Raw genomic sequence first — 21,581 nt, 5'->3', positions numbered from 1 at the left:
TCAAATACCCTATATTATCTAGTTTTTTTTGTGATATGAATGATTCAAATTTGACCATTTCCACAGGCGTCCAAATGATCGCCGCTCTAATGGAGGACGACGACAACGGGGACCGTCTGCTGGACGCCACCAGGAAGCTCTGCTCCGCCTTCAGCGACCTGCTGAAGGCGGCCGAACCTGAGACCAAGGAGGTAAGGATGCTAACATCGCTACGCTCTGACTCCTTTATTTCCCCCTCGCTCGCCTTGAGTAACCTGCTGAAAGCTGCCAAAGAGGTTTGGACTCCTCGCTACGCCCAGTCTTCTTTTTAATACTGTTGAGATTGTAAGTACTTATGTCATATCAACAAGATACTTCCTTGGTCGGCGCGATGACCCAAAATGAGTCTTGGCCTCCAACACAAGAGCACGCAACTGCTCGGTAAAAAATAGATGTGATATTTCTTTTGTTGTCATAGGACACAGAACCTAGATTTGTTTTCGTTTATATAAACATTCGCCTTAGAAATTTTCAGATGGCAATAGTTAAAACAAGGCGGTCAATTCAATTCAATTCTCCCATTATTTGAAATTCTCATATTTTCAGAACGAAAATATACAATATATCGTCTCTAAATTTCAGCCGCGCCAGAGTCTCCTGAACGCGGCCTCCCGCGTCGGAGAAGCTTCAACCTCGGTGCTCCACACCATCGGCGAGGACTCGGAGCTCGACAAGGAGACGCAGGTAAAGCCCTCGACCTTCTACCGCAAGCTGCACTACTGCTACGACAACTTCTATAAGGTCTTCTTCGGAGACAACAACCAATACGGCGCTGACTTCGACCCCAAGTATGATGATGACGGTATCTACGAAGATATAGATACGGGGCATTGGAAACTTGATGTTATTCAGGAGGAAAGTGATTCGGATTATTATAGGAGTCTTGATTATTGTAATGCTGTGTTCAAACCTGGTAATCCAGCTATTATAGAAGAAAATAAAGATGATGATAAAGGTAGTGATTTTGAAGCGATTTTGAATGATTGCGAAGGTTATTTAGAAGGTAATAAAGATTTGAAAGGAAATTTGAATGTTGATGACAAAGTTGATTCTAAACGTTCTAATCTGAATGTGATTAGTGATAATGATAGTCCTAAGTTGTATCCTAAGTCTGTGTCGGATAAAATATACAATTTTAAGAAAGATTTCTCTCATCATGATTACGTTAATATCAATTTTGGGAAACCTAATAAGTCTAAGAATGATATATTACGCGAAAGGTTCTTTATGTCAGATAACGTTGAGAAGAATAAGATTAATGAGCAGATTAATAAGCAGAATGGAACTAAAATTGAGTGTCATAGCATTCGTAATGACGTCACTAAAGCTGGCCCCGATGTTAAAGTGTTAGGCGCTCTTAACATGAAACTTCTAAACAACTTAGACAAATACAATAGAGTCTTAACAACAACAGAAACGTTCATGGAAAAAGCGGAAGCCAGCTTCACTAAAAACGAAATCAACATCAAAAGAGATGATTTCGAAACATTCGTTAAAAAGAGCGAGAAATACTACACGACAGAGATGCGAGATCGTAAAACAACAGTAGAATTAGACAGTGACAAGAAAGGCAAAACTGAAATACGCATTTTCTACAATCCTACATTTCGGAACACAACTACAAATTTCCTAAAAGGCTTCTGTCAGTACTGCAAAAGAAAATGTCCAAGAACCCAGCAGAAATGCTGTCCCAAATGTGTTTGCTTGGAAATAGAGCTAAAAACTATTTGGAAGGAGAATTGGTTGAATATATTGTTGTTCTTGGCGCTGGTGGCCGCGTTTTTTGCGTTGCTGGTGCAGTGTTTTGTATCTAAAGACGTATGCGAGAAGGAGGGTGAGGACAAATGCTTTGAGATGACCAGTAAGTAAGTTTAAAGTTTGGGTACGATTTATTCAAAACATGGGATAATTCCGAAAATTAACACTATAACCTCTTGATGACAAGAGTCCTTATACGTTGTAGGTACATAACTGCCGTGTCACGCGCATCTCATGTAACTTTAAAAGTTGAGTTTCGAGATAATTACGTTTAAAGTTTTAAAGATTCAAATGCTGTTATCGTTGACGGTTCGTCGTAATTTTTTTATTTTTTCTAATCTACATGTAGGAAATATGGTCACAAATTGGGCCCTTTAATTTTTTTTCGCATAATTGTATAGTTTTCATTTTATTCGAATTAAATGATTTCGCATGATCAACTCTTCCATACTATATAGTGGTCACACGAAGTCATGTAAGTCAAGTTACATGACATACGCGTCATCAAACGTGACACGTATTCTATACAAATATTGTTGTCGTATAAATCAAGCGCTCGGCCAGTCATGCCTAAGTCCGGTAACTTAAGAAACGATGTTGATATTTTGGTTGTGTCAGTCATACAATTCAAGTTAATTGAGATGTGCCTGACGCCATCGGCAAAAAAATGAAGTTACATGACTTAGTCATATGCTTTTCTCAGTAAATAATGAAGATTTTCAAAATTTTCTTTTAGAAGATATATATTTAATGGTTTTTAAGATGATTTAGACTGGTTATCCGTAACTCATGTAACTCGAGTTAACGGAGTTTGGCGTGACACGGCAGATAAGCCTCAATCATGTTTTACTTTTTCGTCTGCAAAACGTAATTCAAGACCAAAAAAAGTTGAAAATGTTGCCACGTTTTTACTAGCCCGTCTTGTATTTATGTAAAAATAAGTAAATGAAAGTACTTTTTTGAACCGTAGGAGTAAAATTACTAATAAATAAATTATCTTAGCGTGATTATTTATCAAAATGAATTTACTATTTAACAAACAAATTATTGCAGTGGCAACATTGTCTTACTTTTTTTGGTCTTGAATTACGTTATGCAGTTAATTTTGATAGCCAGTCGTCAGAAGGTTAATGATTAAAGTATGGGGGTGACTATCGGAATTATCCGACAATTTGAAGTATGGTGGATATGGAGTGAGCGAAATATGACAAAATGAATAGGGTTGGAAATGTAGAGGAAAGTAAAGATATGATGAGTACTGCTTGGGATGAATAGTCCATGTTTTTTTTATTAAAATCCAAATAATATCAATGCAATCATATATAAAAGGTCGGTTTATGGAGGACATAGATGGTAGCCTATTAATATTCCTACGAATGCTTATCCAATATTTCATTTGTCGTATTTTAATTTGTGTCTAAACTTTTTACATGAAGCCATCGTGTGGTTAAGTTATACAATTTATGTCTTGTTCAAAATCCGTCGATTTTCTAAAAACTAATTTTGATAAAATTAAATTTGGCAAATTTAATATCGTACTAAAATTCTATGGAAGTATGATAGCTGACCGAAAAAGTATGCATAAATATCACAACTACATTGACTGTAATTGTGGTTATTTTGTGTCCAGTTAAATAAATCTGACAAAACTGCCTTCCTATTATATGATCTAATATTCAAGTACTTAATTAAATATCTCGTATAATGACGTCATTATTTCACAGTAGGAAATAATCATAATCGCCGAATCTCTTGACAATTTTAAATCACCTTGTTTTTAGCTGTATTTTATATGCTTTTATTCCACATTATTTTGGGAGCAGCAAATAAAAACCTTTTGTTTTTTAATGTGTTTTGTGTTTTTTGTCTATCAATGTTCACTTAAGTACAGTTTTAAAAGTGTCATTGCATGAAAATCGTTTATGAAAACGAAAATTATACCTGTAGCTGTAATAGGCACGAAAATAAATAAAAGCACTCACAATTAAATTTTACTTCAAATAATATATTGAATAGGTTCCACCGGCATGGACAAGGGTTTTTATTTGCCTGATCTATAGTCTGTAGCTTTAGGTATTTAAATAAAAGTAAACAAACAATTTGTACATTTTCGGGTACTTACAGCGTTTATTGGTTAACCAACCAAATACAAAACCGCCTGGATCAGTCACTGAACGACCTGACTTTAACCTACATTATTTGATCGTGTAATGTTTTCATCTACCCTCAACTGGCTTAAGTAGCCATTTGAGGGTACATTTTGTTTACTTTTATTTAAATACCTAAAGATACAGAGTATACCTTTATGTCATTTTCCTTTTACTTTTCACGAGCTTCGTTTTTCAAGCTTTTTAAGAACTACTTGTAACTCATTAAAAGACAAAAGTTTAAGGAAGAAGACTGCCAAATGACGTAGATATAAGGTTTTATTTTTAGCATGACAAAGTAGTATAGACTGTTTGTTAAACATAATACAAAACCGTCACAAGACCTTTTCGACGTCGATTATGACATGCGAAAAGGAGGCAGTGGGTCCCATCGTGGGTTCTAAACTATTGAACTGAATATGAATGAACCAGTTGATTCGTCATACTTCGTTTACACCGTTTGAACTATAGTTCGTTTTTTTTAGCATTAGAAAGAACTTGAAAGAAGGTAAGCGATCTTGGCATGTCTTTTAATTGAAAAACGCTTTTTAAAAATCAATAACTATTAATTATGAAAGCAGAAGAATATAAATGATTGTATTAGATTCATAATTGTTACATATTTGCCGTAACTTATTTTTAAAATGTGTTTTTCATTTAAAAGACACATCAAGATTGTTTATACCTAATTTCTAATCCTAAGAAAAACGAAGTATAGGTATTTACTATTTTCGCTTATAGCTGAGTCTTATCAAAATCAAAAATAGCTGCTGGTCATAGTTTAAAATTATTCAGTCTTAGGGTCATGTGACGGTAAATATATAGTTTTGAAATCGGCCATGTTTATTTATGTTCATTTTAAAGACTTACGTCTTGCCATACACGAGCCATTATTTACCTTATTTTTAATTGTTAATTTATATTTTTGTTAACAATTATACAGCGCTTAACTAATCTAGTCTTACGTTACTATTTTTGATTTTTGTTATAAATTATATTAATTTATTAAGATGGTTATTGGCATTTACAATTATTATTTGGTATTATTTAACAAAATTATCAGTATTATTGTTTTTGGCGTTTATTTATATGAAATACATCATTGAGTTGCTAAAATTCTAAATTTTAATTAATATTAAGTATAAAAGGTACTAAAACCTAGTCATATGGTAACTAATTACTTACAACAAAAGCATTTATTGGTTGGTATTGGTATAGTAACTCATTGATGTCATTTTGGTCAAAATTTTGACACACTATGGTCGATATAAAAATTGCCTTACTTGTGACTTCAACTATTAAGAGCCCTTCAACGTGCACACTAGCGCCACCGCTAAATAATCGTGATTATTTAAATTTAACGAAAGATATTGAAAAAATGGGGCCGCTACGTACTCTAATGTGTATTTAAGTACCTTTTGAATACATCGAACTAGTTTTTATGTTGCTGGATTCGTCAATCTATGCGTCCAAAGTTAAAACGACCGTTTTTGTTTTAATTTTTTAGATCGACGTAGCCAGCAACATAAAAACTAGTTTGATGTATTCAAAAGGTACGTAAATACACAATACAGTACGTAGCGGCCCCATTTTTTCAATATCTTTTGTTAAATTTAAATAATCACGATTATTTAGCTGTGGCGCCAGTGTGCACGTTGAAGGGCTCTTAAATGAACTATTGCCCAACTACTAAACTAACTTGGTTAATGTTTTACACACATTATTAAAATAAACAATTGTAAGGCAATTTAAAATGACCATGTTTTGGTGTTTTCTTAAAATTGTATAGTGCCACGGGACTTAATTTTTTTTTTTTTGGCTGTTCAAACATTGTTTATTTTGTAACCGTTTTTACATTATTATTATTTATTTTTGTTACTCATTAAGTTTTTTTCACCTTGTATAGTCACGTTTTTGACAGTTATGTTAATATTTTACTTATATTTTTATACTCACGACATTAACGGTAACGGTGTTAACTGTCAGAAACGTTTATTTTTAAACAATCTTGAACGCTTTAAAATGGGTAAGTTTTTGCAATCACAAACATTTACCAAATATTGTTTTTTCTGTGGTTTTTTCTACTGATATTTATTTTTTGTTATTAGAAGAAATAAAAGAAAATAAATAAAAAAAATCATTTATCAGAAATCATGACTAACGTAAATTCCCCAGTGCTAAACACTCCCAATAGTTGCCACGGATTCGTATACGCGATTTGATATAAAATGTATGAAAAGTAAAACCCATGCACGAACAGTACGTACAGTCATTAAAACCATTAGCTTGGCACCCCTGCATACATGTTTATATGCAGGGGTACATAAATGTATTTTACAATACATATGTTCCTATTTTCCCGCACTAGTGCGTAAAATAGCACTGTTCGTGCGTATGTCAAAAGTTTAAATGGCCATATATACTGTAAAACGTTGTACGATACAAGTGCGAATAGGTAATTCGCAACTCGTGTCAATTTAAATTTATCGCCACTCGTTTCGAATTTCCTCTTTTGCGCACTTGTATCGTAAATAACTATTAGTTGTTATTCTTTATTTTACCCATTTTAAAGCGGACACATTGTGGTGATGGTTATTTTTATTATTTTTAGCACGCATGCGCCATGTTGGATTATTTTTGTTAATACATTTGCTTGATCTGGAACCTTGGTTTTATTTTACACTAACTGTCCAAAGCACAAGTAAATGTAGTGGCAAGAATAATTCATGAATCTATAGAGAAAACGATGGCTTTGAAACAAATTTTAAGCCCGAGTCGGGTGACAAGCAAAAGTCACTAACTAACACCATTGAAATTATTGGACAATAAACCGTGTTATGAGTGTAATAAAGTGCATTGTTACTTTAATTTTTTGATAGTACTTAGTGACTTTTGCTTGTCACCCGACGATTTGTATTATGACATATGTAAATTACAAACGTTAGCCAAACTGATACACTTGAATTGCATTATTATTTTCCATCGTATTTTTACGGAAACGTACGAACGTGTCTTGCTATTTCAGTCAGTCTCGGTACAAAAAGTACTGAGGTTGACTGAAGTAGCATGCTATATACGAACGTTCCCGATAAAATACGATGGAAAACAATTATGCACTACATCTTTGAACAATGTATGAAATATCAGCTATATCTGCTTGGTGACACAGTCTACTTCAATACTAACTATCCTTAAAATCAATGAACTGTTAGGATAATTTTGTGAAATGGAGGGAGGGAGGGATGTGGCCATGAGTAAGCCCATTCATAATAAAAAAAAAATATATTACACCTATAGGCCCAGCAACCAAAAGAGAGACGAAAAATAGCGCTGATAGTTTCATATCATAACTAGGATATAGGCCAAATAGTATATGCATACGTGTCAGGCTACCGTTTAACTCGGAGATGGTTGGTGAAAAAATATATATAGAAATAAACTAAATAAATAAACTCGTTACTAGAAAATACATATACACTCTATAAGACAGATGATTATGTCGCTACACGAAGCCGAATCTGCCGCATCCCCTACCAGCCGTCTGAGTTAGGGTCTCCCCTAATATATCGACGCGCATTCGGCAAAAGCCGATAGGAAAAAGCTTTATGTCCGCGCAATAAGAGCGAAAAAGTCGTCGTTCGGCTCGGCTCGCATCGGCCGGCGCCGGCCGACGCGTCGTCGGCTTCTTCGCTCTTATTGCGTGGACATAAAGCTTTTTCCTATCGGCTTTTGCCGAATGCGCGTCGATATATTTGGGGAGACCCTTAAACACAATCAGTCTTTTAGCTGCCTCTTCTTTACAGAACACAGAATTCAAAATTGTTTAGAGTTAGACCAAGAAAAGTCTGCAGCGATTTTGATAGCCCACGCAGTGCAAGTGTTATTCACACGTCATGATTTCATAGAAGTATGACGTTTAAAATGACACTTGCACTGCGTGGGCTATCAAAATCGCTGCAGACTTTTCTCGGTCTGACTCTAGTTAGTTTTATAAGAAGGTCACGAACAGTAAGTATGATATTATTTATTTTATTTAGATATTTACTTCAGGCAACAAGGCCCATATTACAAATACCTTACACAAGTATATAGTACTACCTACAACCGCAGCAAAATATTCTTTAAGAGTGGTATTCCTTCTGTCCAATATGTTTGTCTAATGTGCATTTGATCCTTTGATCAATCATCCAATTTAATGAAATCATCCAATTTCTTTAAATTGGATGATTTCATCAAGTCTCCTAGAAAAACCTACATTTGATCAAATATTAACACATTCAGTGCCGAAAACCCGACTATCGGGTATTTTATGATTTCGTTCCCAGGCCGGACGACAAGATAGTCGGATGACGAAATTGTTGTGGCCTGGCGCGAACGTCTTGTTTGGCTGGGCGGCAATGAATGTGTTAATTCAAAATGCAAATAGTATAAAAACTTTGGCCAAGATATTGTATAAGTGGAATGGGCCTCCAACAAAGAAATTTGTTCAAATTATTGAATATAGAAATTGGACAAAGATGGACAGATGGAATACCATCCTAATCGAATTAACCAAAAGATGCGAAAAATAAACACAAGTATATAAAAATGTAAACGTCAGGTTGAAGAATACAGAACAGCGTTCCGAAGAAATCGATGTAAGTTGAAGGTCTACGACCCGAATATGATATAGGTAAGTGTAAGGGCTCTCTCTCACTGACCGTCCCGTTTTTGCAATTAGTATTGTTAGCTATATGAAGGGGCATTCCACGAGACTGTCGCTTACAGAACGCTTTTGCCTTGTATGGCAGCTACCTCAATAAAATACGTGAATCTCGAGAATATACTGCCAATTTGTTAGCCAAGTCATGAAATATTACCGGACCCAATATCGCTTACTCAGCATTTCCAGAAGTATTAGAAGAATTGCGTTATGTAAGCGACAGTCTCGTGGAATGCCCCTTAAATAGAGGTTTCAACGCTGTAATGAGATTTTTCTGTTAGAAGGAAAAGTAATTCTCGAATCTTATGCTGGGTTGTAACTCAAAATCTCAGCTATCTCTTTCATAATTAAAAATAAACTAATCTATCTAGGTACTTGATCCTGTATATTAACTGTCAAAAATACCTATTAAAAATCAAGACATTTGGATTGGATCTATTCTGCAGATGTGTAAATACATATCTGCAGAATTAAATTTAATTAGAAATACTTTTTTAAACCTAATTAGAAATACTTTTCATAAAGTCATTTCTAATTAGGTATTCAGAATTACGTACAGTATACCCTAGAGTTGTGCCCTTCCCGAGAATTTATTTCGTTTCCTATGGTGAAACATTCTCGAGCGAGAACATTTCCCAAACAATACAGAGAACGTGCTCGAGAAAGCACAACTCTACTATACACTCGCGAACAAAGAAACTGTTTATTCTTAGAAAACAGGTGTTTTTTTTTCAATTGTCAAACCTGATATAAATGTAATTGTGGTGTTTTTTAATAGGTTAATATTATTATTTATTAGGTTTCAATTGACACTAATTACTTAGGGCATTTTATGCATGGAAATGAAAAGTTATCGAGCAGAAAAACCAAAATTGTGAAGTCTTTCCGTTTCTTTTTGCGCACGAGTTGCAAAAAACCGAGTTTCTCAGTGAACATTTCTTTCCCAGGACATTCTCCTGTCGCTCGCTAAGGCCGTGGCCAACACCACAGCGGCCTTGGTCCTGAAGGCCAAGAACGTGGCCGCCCAGTGCCGCGACGACCAGCCGCTGCAGAATAGCATCATTGCCGCCGCGACGCACTGCGCGCTCGCCACCAGCCAACTCGTCGCCTGCGCTAAGGTAAATCTTGTTTTCCTATGTCAGACACTTAGGGTCTCCCCAGATATATCGACGCGCATTCGGCAAAAGCCGATAGGAAAAAGCTTTATGTCCACGCAATAAGAGCGAACAAGCCGTCGACGCGTCGGCCGGCGCCGGCCGATGCGAGCCGAGCCGAACGACGACTTTTTCGCTCTTATTGCGCAGACATAAAGCTTTTTTCCATCGGATTTTGCCGATTCCGCGTTGACATATTTGGGGGAACCCTTAAGAGCCAGCAGGAGTGGTCATTTCTACATACAAACGTACTCTACTGTTTCCGCCGTGGGTTTTGATGCTAGAGCAATGATTTTTTCAACGCAGATTAATATTGTCAATAGTGTGTCAGTATCCGTTTTGCTTTTTTTTTGATATTTTTCTTTTTTAAGGCGCTAAAGCCAAAACTAGAGGAAAAATGGCCAAAACGGCCTCATTGACTATGCCGCAATGAGAGGCGTAGTATTCAAAACTGATATCAATTAGCCAAAAAAGCAAAACGGTCCGACATAGATAATTAATAATCATTTAGATTTCCAAATTTGGTTACGATTGGTTAAGTTTTGGAGGAGGAAACAGTCGAGTACGAAACCTCGATTTTTGAGATTTTTACGCAGGATTTTTCGCCTTATCCTTATCGCACTAGTTTTAGGAGCCGCTTCCGTTACCGAGACGGGTATATTTACCTAAAATGTTTAAAACTCAGCTCCTGTTTCGTCTTAAATATCACCAATAAGCTTAATTTTTAATCGTCTTCAAAATTTCGAAAGGCGAGGCTTTCAAGTTTCAATTCATCTGATTTTTAAAATAATATTCCGATTTCTCGAAAGACCTGGTAATGGATTTTTGGCGAAACCGAAGAAACTATTTACATATGTATTATGACGTAACATCTAGCCACCTCTCGACCTATAAAAAGGTCTCTTATTCTATTTCCATTCCATGAATATTTTTTGACAAATCAATTTTGCATTGGCAGTTTTGAATGATTCACGGTTAGTTTCACTAGAGTAATGGACTTATGAAATGTCGGGAGCTAGAAAACCACGGTTGAAAACAATACAAAAGGTTATCACGGTACATACACCGGTCGATATAAGTCTAGTGAAATTTGCATTGGTCTTGGCAAGTTTTGATTTGTGGGCGGGTCTTTGTATTTTTTATAGTTACTATTTTATTTCTAAAGGCTCCGTCACATAGGCGCGCATTGCGGGCGGAGCGTGAGCGGGGCGCGCCGCTTTTACAGATGTATAAAACGCTCACGGGGCAGAAGCCTGTGTGACGGAACCTTTATAGGAACGACACATTTGGTGAAGTGGAACTTAAGTCTTGGGGATTTTATACTCTTCCCTCCTTTTTTCTATACATTTATTAATGTGTTCATCCAGGTGGTAGCCCCAACACTCCACAACCCGCAGTGCCGCGAGCAACTCACCTCAGCCGCGCGACTGGTCGCCCGAGCGGTCGAGAAACTGATCGACAGTTGCCGCGCGGCAGAGTCCGCCGCGCCGCAGAACGTGGAACAACTCATGGCGGCCGCTAGACGCGTTTCTGAAGAGTTGGAGCGACTGTTGCAGCACTGTCATACTGGTAAGGGATGTAACGACGTGACGACATGTATCAATTAAAAAAAAAGAACAGATCGCACTCCGGGAGTGCCGGCAGAAGTGAAAACTCAACAACATTGTAACTCAAAATATTAATAACAGCTCCATCTAGTGCAAAATGTCTGCAGCACTATGTATAATTGAGGTTAACGCAATCTAGCGTTTTTTCGTCGCATTACTTGAAACCCCTAAACACATCACTGTGAGTACTACAGTTATATTAATACCAGTTTGAGAGAAACTCACTAGATGGCATTTAAATCAAAAAACACAATGTCATTGTCCGTCATTAACTAATATATGGCACTATCCCTTTCGGCTATTTAGGGTTGTCAAAATTCAAGTGATTATCTTATCTGTGGTCGTGCACGCAAAAGGAAGTCAATTGGTGCCAACCCTAATAATTGTTATACGTTTAAATATGTAAACTTGGAACAGTTGTTTAACACTCTTTTTTTGTTGACAGATCGCCGAGCCCAACCCAGCGTGACGGAGCGGTCAGTGGAAACCGTGATGACAGCCAGCGAACGTGTGGTCGAAGCCCACGACCCTGCCGAGATGGTCCGCCAGGCGCGTCTGCTGGGGCAGGCGACTGCTCACCTCATCACCAACATCAAGGTGAGGATCCAGAGTCATCCAATCCAGCGTGACGGAGCGCTCAGTGGAAACCGTGATGACAGCCAGCGAACGTGTGGTCGAAGCCCACGACCCTGCCGAGATGGTTCGCCAGGCGCGTCTGCTGGGGCAGGCGACTGCTCACCTCATCACCAACATCAAGGTGAGGATCCAGAGTCATCCAATCCAGCGTGACGGAGCGCTCAGTGGAAACCGTGATGACAGCCAGCGAACGTGTGGTCGAAGCCCACGACCCTGCCGAGATGGTTCGCCAGGCGCGTCTGCTGGGGCAGGCGACTGCTCACCTCATCACCAACATCAAGGTGAGGATCCAGAGTCATTCAACTCAGCGTGACGGAGCGCTCAGTGGAAACCGTGATGACAGCCAGCGAACGTGTGGTCGAAGCCCACGACCCTGCCGAGATGGTCCGCCAGGCACGTCTGCTGGGGCAGGCGACTGCTCACCTCATCACCAACATCAAGGTGAGGATCCAGAGTCATCCAACCCAGCGTGACGGAGCGGTCAGTGGAAACCGTGATGACGGTCAGCGAACGTGTGGTCGAAGCCCACGACCCTGCCGAGATGGTCCGCCAGGCGCGTCTGCTGGGGCAGGCGACTGCTCACCTCATCACCAACATCAAGGTGAGGATCCAGAGTCATCCAACCCAGCGTGACGGAGCGGTCGGTGGAAACCGTGACGACGGCCAGCGAACGTGTGGTCGAAGCCCACGACCCTGCCGAGATGGTCCGCCAGGCGCGTCTGCTGGGGCAGGCGACTGCTCACCTCATCACCAACATCAAGGTGAGGATCCAGAGTCATCCAACCCAGCGTGACGGAGCGGTCAGTGGAAACCGTGATGATGGTCAGCGAACGTGTTGTCGAAGCCCACGACCCTGCCGAGATGGTCCGCCAGGCGCGTCTGCTGGGGCAGGCGACTGCTCACCTCATCACCAACATCAAGGTGAGGATCCAGAGTCATCCAACCCAGCGTGACGGAGCGGTCAGTGGAAACCGTGATGACGGTCAGCGAACGTGTGGTCGAAGCCCACGACCCTGCCGAGATGGTCCGCCAGGCGCGTCTGCTGGGGCAGGCGACTGCTCACCTCATCACCAACATCAAGGTGAGGATCCAGAGTCATCCAACCCAGCGTGACGGAGCGGTCGGTGGAAACCGTGACGACGGCCAGCGAACGTGTGGTCGAAGCCCACGACCCTGCCGAGATGGTCCGCCAGGCGCGTCTGCTGGGGCAGGCGACTGCTCACCTCATCACCAACATCAAGGTGAGGATCCAGAGTCATCCAACCCAGCGTGACGGAGCGGTCAGTGGAAACCGTGATGACGGTCAGCGAACGTGTTGTCGAAGCCCACGACCCTGCCGAGATGGTCCGCCAGGCGCGTCTGCTGGGGCAGGCGACTGCTCACCTCATCACCAACATCAAGGTGAGGATCCAGAGTCATCCAACCCAGCGTGACGGAGCGGTCAGTGGAAACCGTGATGACGGCCAGCGAACGTTTGGTCGAAGCCCACGACCCTGCCGAGATGGTTCGCCAGGCGCGTCTGCTGGGGCAGGCGACTGCTCACCTCATCACCAACATCAAGGTGAGGATCCAGAGCCATCCAGCCCAGCGTGACGGAGCGGTCAGTGGAAACCGTGATGACGGCCAGCGAACGTGTGGTCGAAGCCCACGACCCTGCCGAGATGGTCCGCCAGGCGCGTCTGCTGGGGCAGGCGACTGCTCACCTCATCACCAACATCAAGGTGAGGATCCAGAGCCATCCAGCCCAGCGTGACGGAGCGGTCAGTGGAAACCGTAATGACGGCCAGCGAATGTGTGGTCGAAGCCCACGACCCTGCCGAGATGGTTCGCCAGGCGCGTCTGCTGAGGCAGGCGACTGCTCACCTCATCACCAACATCAAGGTGAGGATCCAGAGCCATCCAGCCCAGCGTGACGGAGCGGTCAGTGGAAACCGTGATGACGGCCAGCGAACGTGTGGTCGAAGCCCACGACCCTGCCGAGATGGTCCGCCAGGCGCGTCTGCTGGGGCAGGCGACTGCTCACCTCATCACCAACATCAAGGTGAGGATCCAGAGCCATCCAGCCCAGCGTGACGGAGCGGTCAGTGGAAACCGTGATGACGGCCAGCGAACGTGTGGTCGAAGCCCACGACCCTGCCGAGATGGTCCGCCAGGCGCGTCTGCTGGGGCAGGCGACTGCTCACCTCATCACCAACATCAAGGTAAAGATCATTGTTATTCAACCCTCGGGCTTAAAGCTAGCTTTTACAACTTTAAGCTTTTGACCGCCAAAGATATCAACTAGAGATGCACCGGATATTCGGTTACATTGCTTGATTTCGGAGTAAACAAAATTGGATTAAGGAACAGTCACGGTCATAAACGTACTCGTTTATTGTTTTAAAACAATTAAAACATTCCACTGACTTGCACGCGCACTCATTTTGAACCTAGAAACGAGTCCGTGCAAACGTTCACTAGGAAATCTGCACAATGGGCACCTGAAAAACCGAAATGTAGGTATAGTTCCGCCGGCCGAATAGTCGGCGGCCGGATACCTAATATTCGGCCGATGGCCAGGCCGAATATCCGGTATCCGGCCAAACGACTATGCGTTGCATCTCTAATGTCAACTGAAGCGCCTGACAGACCTTTGTGCACTCTGACGAAGTTCTCAATGACGCGCCGCGCACGATAGGCGTAGCATTCAAAGGGTTGAACATTAGAATAATGAAAGAAAATACATTACGCACCCCTGAGCCACGCGTGCGTGAAATGCTGCTGAAATGTGCTGTAATGCTGTGTTACTTATTTGATCAATAAATAAATAATTGACTGAAACACCTTCCTTCCTTCTACTATCTTTTCACCAGAATTTTGTAGTAACGGATACTTTTTTTTATATAGACGGAAGCTGAGAAGCAACCTTCTGACGCCCAGCGCAAGCTGCTCGCGGCCGCTAAGCTGCTGGCCGACGCCACCGCGAGGATGGTGGAGGCCGCCCGGCAGTGTGCCACATCACCACAGGTATTTATTTGTGACGTTATCTATGAAAAGGGACCATATTGTCGATGGCGCTCACGCCATTATTAACAATGCTCGTTTAAAAATACAATGCCGCGCTACGCTGTCTGGCGTAAGCGCCATCGACAATAAGGTCCCATTTATTTAATCTTCATTACTCAATGCATGATTGTATAAATGACGGACTAATGACTTATGCCTCTACCAGGCAACCAATGGGCTAAACCAGAAAGATTAAGCAGTTTCAGCTTGGGCTAAAATGGTTTCGTACGGAGGCTCTCTTCTACGGGTCACATTTCTTGACCGATTCTCGTGAAATTTTGTGACCAAGTTCGATAACTCAACGAAGTTCTTGCTGGTTTTTTTAAATGTGATTTGAAACATAATCAAATATGTTTGTTTGCAGGATCGCGAGAAGCAGGAGAACCTCCGCAAGGCAGCCGAGGAACTACGTTACATCACCGTCGACTACGCACAGGGGCAAGACATTGTTAGCTCGCAAATGGCTCGCCTGCAGGTAATTTATATACAAACATTGTTTACATATAATTAAACCAGGGTTTCTGATTTCGGGGTTGGTCCCATATAAAAAGTTGTTCAGTATGACCTACCTAATCACCTCGCACAATATGGCTAAGGCCCCCCCCACATCTAGCGTCTTTCGAGCGTCGGCGTCTGGTCAGCGCTATGGAAAATGACGTCGCTGCGCAGTTGCGTCGACGTTGCGTCGAGCAGCGGCCATTGAGTTGTAGACGCCGACGCTCGAAAGACGCTAGATGTGGGGGAGCCCTAACGGTCCAAAAATGACCCTGTATAAGTAAGAAGAAGAAGAAGGTATAAAGACAGAGTTTAACAATGAGTTTGCTTTAGGAAACCGCCCGGCACGCCGCTTCCAGCGCCACACAGCTCATCACGTCCGCTCATAACGCGGCGCAGCACAACACCAACAAATACTCACAGGTCAGTACGACTATGTACTCGGATTTTATTGCTCAGGAAACTAAATGAGACGCATAATGCGTGAGTAAAGTATACGTACTAGTGCTCGACATGCTAATGCCCAGTAGATGACACCTTGCTGTCACCTCTACAAAAATCAAAAATCATTGTACTTGTACAAAAATCAAATATCAATGAACAAGGGGGGAAAGGGATAAAAGGCCTAAGAAAGTTATAATATTAAATATATTAAGAACGGGTCACTCACGTATTTTAAATCCAAAAACGCAAATGCCTGATAACACTCCTCGGTACGGAGTGAAACATGTCGAGCGTTAAAGTGATATTTTAATTTATTTATTGTTTGTTCCTAGGAATCTCTGATGCAAGAGTGCGAAGTACTATCCGAGCACATCCCCCGCGTGGTTGACGCGGTGCAGGTTGCAGAACGCCGTCCAGACCACGCCGCTGCGAGACTGGACCTTATCGCCAGTGCTGACGCCTTCTTACAGGTAAGCAATGCTTTTAGACGTATCATGGGTATGTTCATTCTTTATTGAGTTATGGTGTTGTGCTTTGGGGAAACAGAAGAGATGGATTTGACGCGGGATTGAATCTTATCGCCGGTGCTGTAATATTACAGTAACATTAAGTATCAAGTATAAGTAATATTACGGCTACATTCACTCTTTATTACCTTATGGCGTTGAATATTGGGGATACAGCGTAGGTATGAATGTAGGAGAGTTTACAATACGTAATTATGATAGATTGCTCATTTGAGGCGCACTTGCACCATTCTACTAACCCGGGAATAACCAGTTAAACTTGGAGTTACCATGGTTACCAGTACAGATTGGCAAAAAAGAGTAGAAATTAAAAGTGGCAACATTGTAGTGTCGTCCCGTTTTCTTATATAGATTGGTTTGAAAGGGACGACACTACAATGTTGCCACTTTTTAATTTCTACTCTTTTGCCAAGTTGTACAATTTGGCATAAGGTTATTAGGTTTAACCGCTTAACCCCGGTTTAGTGGGATGGTGCAAGGGGGTGCTAAGTAGATTATGCAACAAGCCGTTAGTGAACATGGATGTGGTTGCAGCCGAGCGGGCACGTGCTGCAGGCGGCGCGCGCCGCGCTGCCCGCGGTGGCGGACGCGCCCACCGCCAAGCACCTGACGCACACCACGCAGCAGCTCACCGCCAGCTGTGCTGACCTCAGGTACCACATTTTTTAACCGAAATCAAACAAGAAGCGGTTCTCATTTCGTTCTCCGATTTTTTGAAATAACTAAACTGTTTTGGCCAGTTAGGCTTAGCTTATCCTATTGTTATCGTTTGTCGAGTCAGGATCTGATGATGGAAAACGACAGAAATTTTAAATTTTCATAGGTACACTCGCCTGCAATAATATGTTACTCTTCGAAGGCCGCAAAAATATGTGACACGCTCTTATGACTCTACAAATAAGATCGTGTCAGATGTTTTTGCGGCCTTCGTTGTGTAACATATTATTGCATGTGACTGTACACTGGTAACTTAGTTTTTTTTTTTTTGGGAAAATACCATTATAATTTAGTTTGCAAAAATTTATGAAAAAGCGCTGGTAGCCTAGCGGTAAGAGCGTGCGACTTGCAATCTGGAGGTCGCGGGTTCAAACCCCGGCTCGTACCAATGAGTTTTTCGGAACTTATGTACGAAATATCATTTGATATTTGCCAGTCGGTGAAGGAAAACATCGTGAGGAAACCGGACTAATCCCAATAAGGCCTAGTTTACCCTCTGGGTTGGAAGATCAGATGGCAGTCGCTTTCGTAAAACTAGTGCCTACGTCAAATCATGGGATTAGTTGTCAAGCGGACCCCAGGCTCCCATGAGCCGTGGCAGAATGCCGGGATAACGCGAGGAAGAAGAAGAGGAGACCATTATAATTTAGTTTGTTTTTTAGAAAATATAGAGAGTTTTGTTCCGTCACTTACATCCGTCCAACCGTTCTTTTTAGTTAAAATTTAAAGAGCAATCGCACTTTTATAATTCCAATAGAAATTATACGATATGTCATTGTTATTTTTTCTCATTTAAAATATTAATGTTTAGGTCTGCCGTGAGCCGTGCCCGTATCTCATGCAAGGGTCTGGAACTGGACGCAGCTGCTGAAATCATCCGCTCTCTGCAAGACGAACTGGACGAACTAGACGAAGCTGCGAGGGCTTTCGATTTGAAACCTTTGCCTGGACAAAGTGTAAGTGTTGTAATTGGTCTATGTCATTTTTTATTTGCACAGATATAACAGGTTTTCCACTCTTTGCTAATCGGACTGGAGCTGTTTAAGTTTTAGGTACAATGAACGCTACCAAATAAAATAAAAAGTAAAAAAAATTGAAGGCCGTTTTGGGCACGCTCTACCACCCCTAACTTTTCCATGAATTTAATTATAATTAACGACCCGTTCCGGCTTCACAAGGGTTACACAAAATTTAACAAATTACACACCTAAATCTTCCTCAAGAATCACTATATTGATAGGTGAAAACCGCATAAAAATCCGTTCAGGAGCGTTTTGAGTTTATCGCGAACATACGTGCATAAAAACAGACAGACGCGGCAGGAGACTTTGTTTTATAAGGTGTAATGATAATGGAATCGCCAGACAAAGAATGATGGACTTTGGAGCAGGATATCTGGTAGACATGCGCGAAACAGTGCTTCGAAAAGTGATGCTATATCACATCACTTTTCCGAACACGTAATGGTACACTGAGATATCACATCACTCATCACTCGAAACATGACCCGACCGTGAAACAGCGCTCGGGCGCGCGCGAGACGGCCACATTACAGCTATCTCTTACATTACGCAGCGCATCTACAGCACTCTAGTGATTCTAGGCGTTTCGGATCCGTATCGGCGATCGATCTATTTATTACGCGTTGCGTTTTGTCACCTTTATGTGAAAGATTTTTTGTTAGTTCTTATAAATTATAAAATAATGTAATTATGTAATATGTATGTAAGTTTCGGAGGTAGATAATTGCCTATGGAGCTTCCCGATATGGCGAGTATTCTATAACAATGCGTATATTTTGCTCGCTTTGGTTCTGTCTCCGTAAAGTGGTTCGTTTATAGCCATTTTTTTAAATAGGTCAATCAAGTTAAAGTCACCAATAGTCCGTAAAAAAGCGATTACTCACCAGCACTAATACATTATTAGAATATTGCCATAACGAAACTATTATTTACACCTTTCACAATTTAATTTAAGTATATTTGCAATTTAGTTCACTCAGTCTTTATAAACAACTCGAATTTCTACAGTCAGTCTCGTTATGCACTAATTCACAATTATATTAAAGGATAAACAAGTATTAACTCGTACTTAGTTTGCCGCGAACCGCGAAAGTCAAGCAAACTATCAAACATTTCACAACAATAATAATAAACGGTTTTCTTTTCGTCAAATACAAAAACGCAAATAAATTACTCCATTTGACTGCGTCCTTCTTGTATTATAAGAAAACATTTTAAGCTCTACGCGGACGCATTAGAGTTTTAAATCTATTGCAGAAAATCATATTCGTAAAAATATTAGTGAGTGACAACTTAAACCGCGGCGATCAGCCGAGCGGACCTATCCGAATGGTTCCGAAGATAGCCGAAAGCATCGTAGAGCGAGAGCGAGCGAGCACTGAGTGCGAGTGTGAGCGAGATAACAAAGCAATGATGGCATGGCATGGCGATCAAACATGACACTATCACAAGTGACATTACACATTACGCGCTCTGTGCGTAGACTTGAACTGACCGTTCATATCGGCGAGTCAATGTATTTGGAATTGAATCCATTTCGCGTGCTTCGACCGGTCGTTGGCGCTCGCGCGCTCGGTGCGGCTCGCGTGATGAGTGATGTTTGAAGTACTGGTTGATTTCGCGGAGAGATACGTAATGCCATATTACGTGTTCGAGAGATAACTATCTCATTTGTGATATTACGAGCATTACTTACACATGTCTGATATCTGGAACCGAAGGATTTTAAAATGCTACCTATGATCTCCATCATCCGGCACATGGAGATGGTGGGAAAATCTATTGAGTAGTTGACGGATACTTCCTAGGAAGTGCACAAAAGATCCTCACGGGTCAAAATGTACCCGGAAGGGCCCCCGAAAACGATGAGATAATGGAATTGTGTTTATGCACCAGGCGGAGTGGGCGCGCTCCACCATGGCGTCGGCCTCGCGCGCCGCCGCCGGCTCCACCGCGCAGCTCGTGTCCGCGGCGCGGCGCCAGGACCCGCCCGGCTGCGGCGAGGCCGCCGCCGGCCTGTCCGCTGCTCTACGACAGTGGACGGGCGGCGTCAGGGCTGCCGCGCATGCTGACGCTGAACACACAACCAGGTGACTCCCCTGTCAACCTAGATAACTACACCATGGCCTCCGCAACTAATTTCCGCGGCGAGACGACAAAACCCGCCGGACTGCGGGGACGCCGCCGCCGGCCTGTCCGCCGCGCTGCGCCAGACCCTGACCCTGATCCTGACGCTGAACACACACCCAGGTGACTCCCCGATCGACCTACATAACTATACCACTACACTATTTAGAGAACTATCTAACCCACCTTCAAACCTTCACCTTTTCACTCTTGACTCTTATTTTTCACTATTGGTTCATTTTTTTTTTTATTATGCATGGGTTTACTCATGGCCACAGACTAGCCGAGGCGTAGACGTGGCCTACGATGGAGCGAGCTCGCCCAGAAGGTGCCTGTTCACTCTTGATTTGAAGGTTGCCGGGTTATAAGAGCACGGAAATATAGACGCCGGCAAGGAATTCCATTCCTTGGCAGTGCGCATAAGGAAAGTAGAAGCAAAGCGCTTAGTGCGAATTGGCGGAATATCTACCAAGTAAGGATGGAAACCGGCCGTGCGTCTAAAAGTCCGATGGTAGAATGGGGACGGTGGAATGAGCTCGTGTAGCTCTTGGGCACACTCCTCCTCATTTTATGTTCACATCTGTCACTTTGAGTGAAAGATGAATAATGAAACACGAAATGACCTTTAAAGAACAGCAGACGCCTCCGGTGACCGTAGAGCTGGCAGCTTCCTCGCACAAAGAATAAGTATTGCGATACAGCGAGGAAATACTGCCAGCGTGTATAGTTCGTTTTTTTAACTAATTTAGCATATTTTAAAATAAAAATGTAAATAATATTGACGTGTATTTTTATTGAAAAACACTTTTGAAAAAAAGTCACGGCAAATATGTAACAATTATGAATCTAATACGATCATTTATATTCTTTTGCTTTCATAAGTAACTGATTTTTTAAAAATGTTTTTCAGTAAATTACACGTCAAGTTCGCGTAGTGTTTTTTATGCAAAAAAAAACCATACAGCACCATGCCGCAGAGGAATAGTTATTAGTTATTTATTTTAAGATTAGTTATTACTCATTCATTTTTAGATTTAGTTTTTTTAATTTTTACACGACTGCCCAAATAAAAGAGATTGTTTTCAGCGTTCATGTTTGTATGTATATATTTTTTATGTGATTTATTTAAAGGAAAAAAATGGAAAAAGTTACTCTTCCGGC

At 41.6% G+C, this 21,581-nt stretch overlaps 1 protein-coding gene across 1 annotated transcript in view; it reads left to right on the top strand.

The window, feature by feature from the left end:
- The window catches only part of LOC134677186 (talin-1), a 99,393-nt gene that overhangs the window by 24,555 nt on the left and 53,257 nt on the right, over positions 1-21,581 (top strand). Inside the window, exons 17-28 of the mRNA XM_063535631.1 lie at positions 67-191; positions 622-723; positions 9,594-9,764; positions 11,168-11,369; positions 11,853-12,004; positions 14,930-15,049; positions 15,453-15,563; positions 15,917-16,006; positions 16,360-16,497; positions 17,089-17,207; positions 18,083-18,227; positions 20,190-20,383. Of these exons, the coding sequence (XP_063391701.1) occupies positions 67-191; positions 622-723; positions 9,594-9,764; positions 11,168-11,369; positions 11,853-12,004; positions 14,930-15,049; positions 15,453-15,563; positions 15,917-16,006; positions 16,360-16,497; positions 17,089-17,207; positions 18,083-18,227; positions 20,190-20,383 (1,669 nt within the window). The remainder of the gene's footprint in view (positions 1-66; positions 192-621; positions 724-9,593; positions 9,765-11,167; positions 11,370-11,852; positions 12,005-14,929; positions 15,050-15,452; positions 15,564-15,916; positions 16,007-16,359; positions 16,498-17,088; positions 17,208-18,082; positions 18,228-20,189; positions 20,384-21,581) is intronic.

This window comes from Cydia fagiglandana, chromosome 25, assembly GCF_963556715.1.
Source record: "Cydia fagiglandana chromosome 25, ilCydFagi1.1, whole genome shotgun sequence".
NCBI classification, from domain to species: domain Eukaryota; kingdom Metazoa; phylum Arthropoda; class Insecta; order Lepidoptera; family Tortricidae; genus Cydia; species Cydia fagiglandana.
This window is presented reverse-complemented; position numbering and strand designations above follow the sequence as displayed.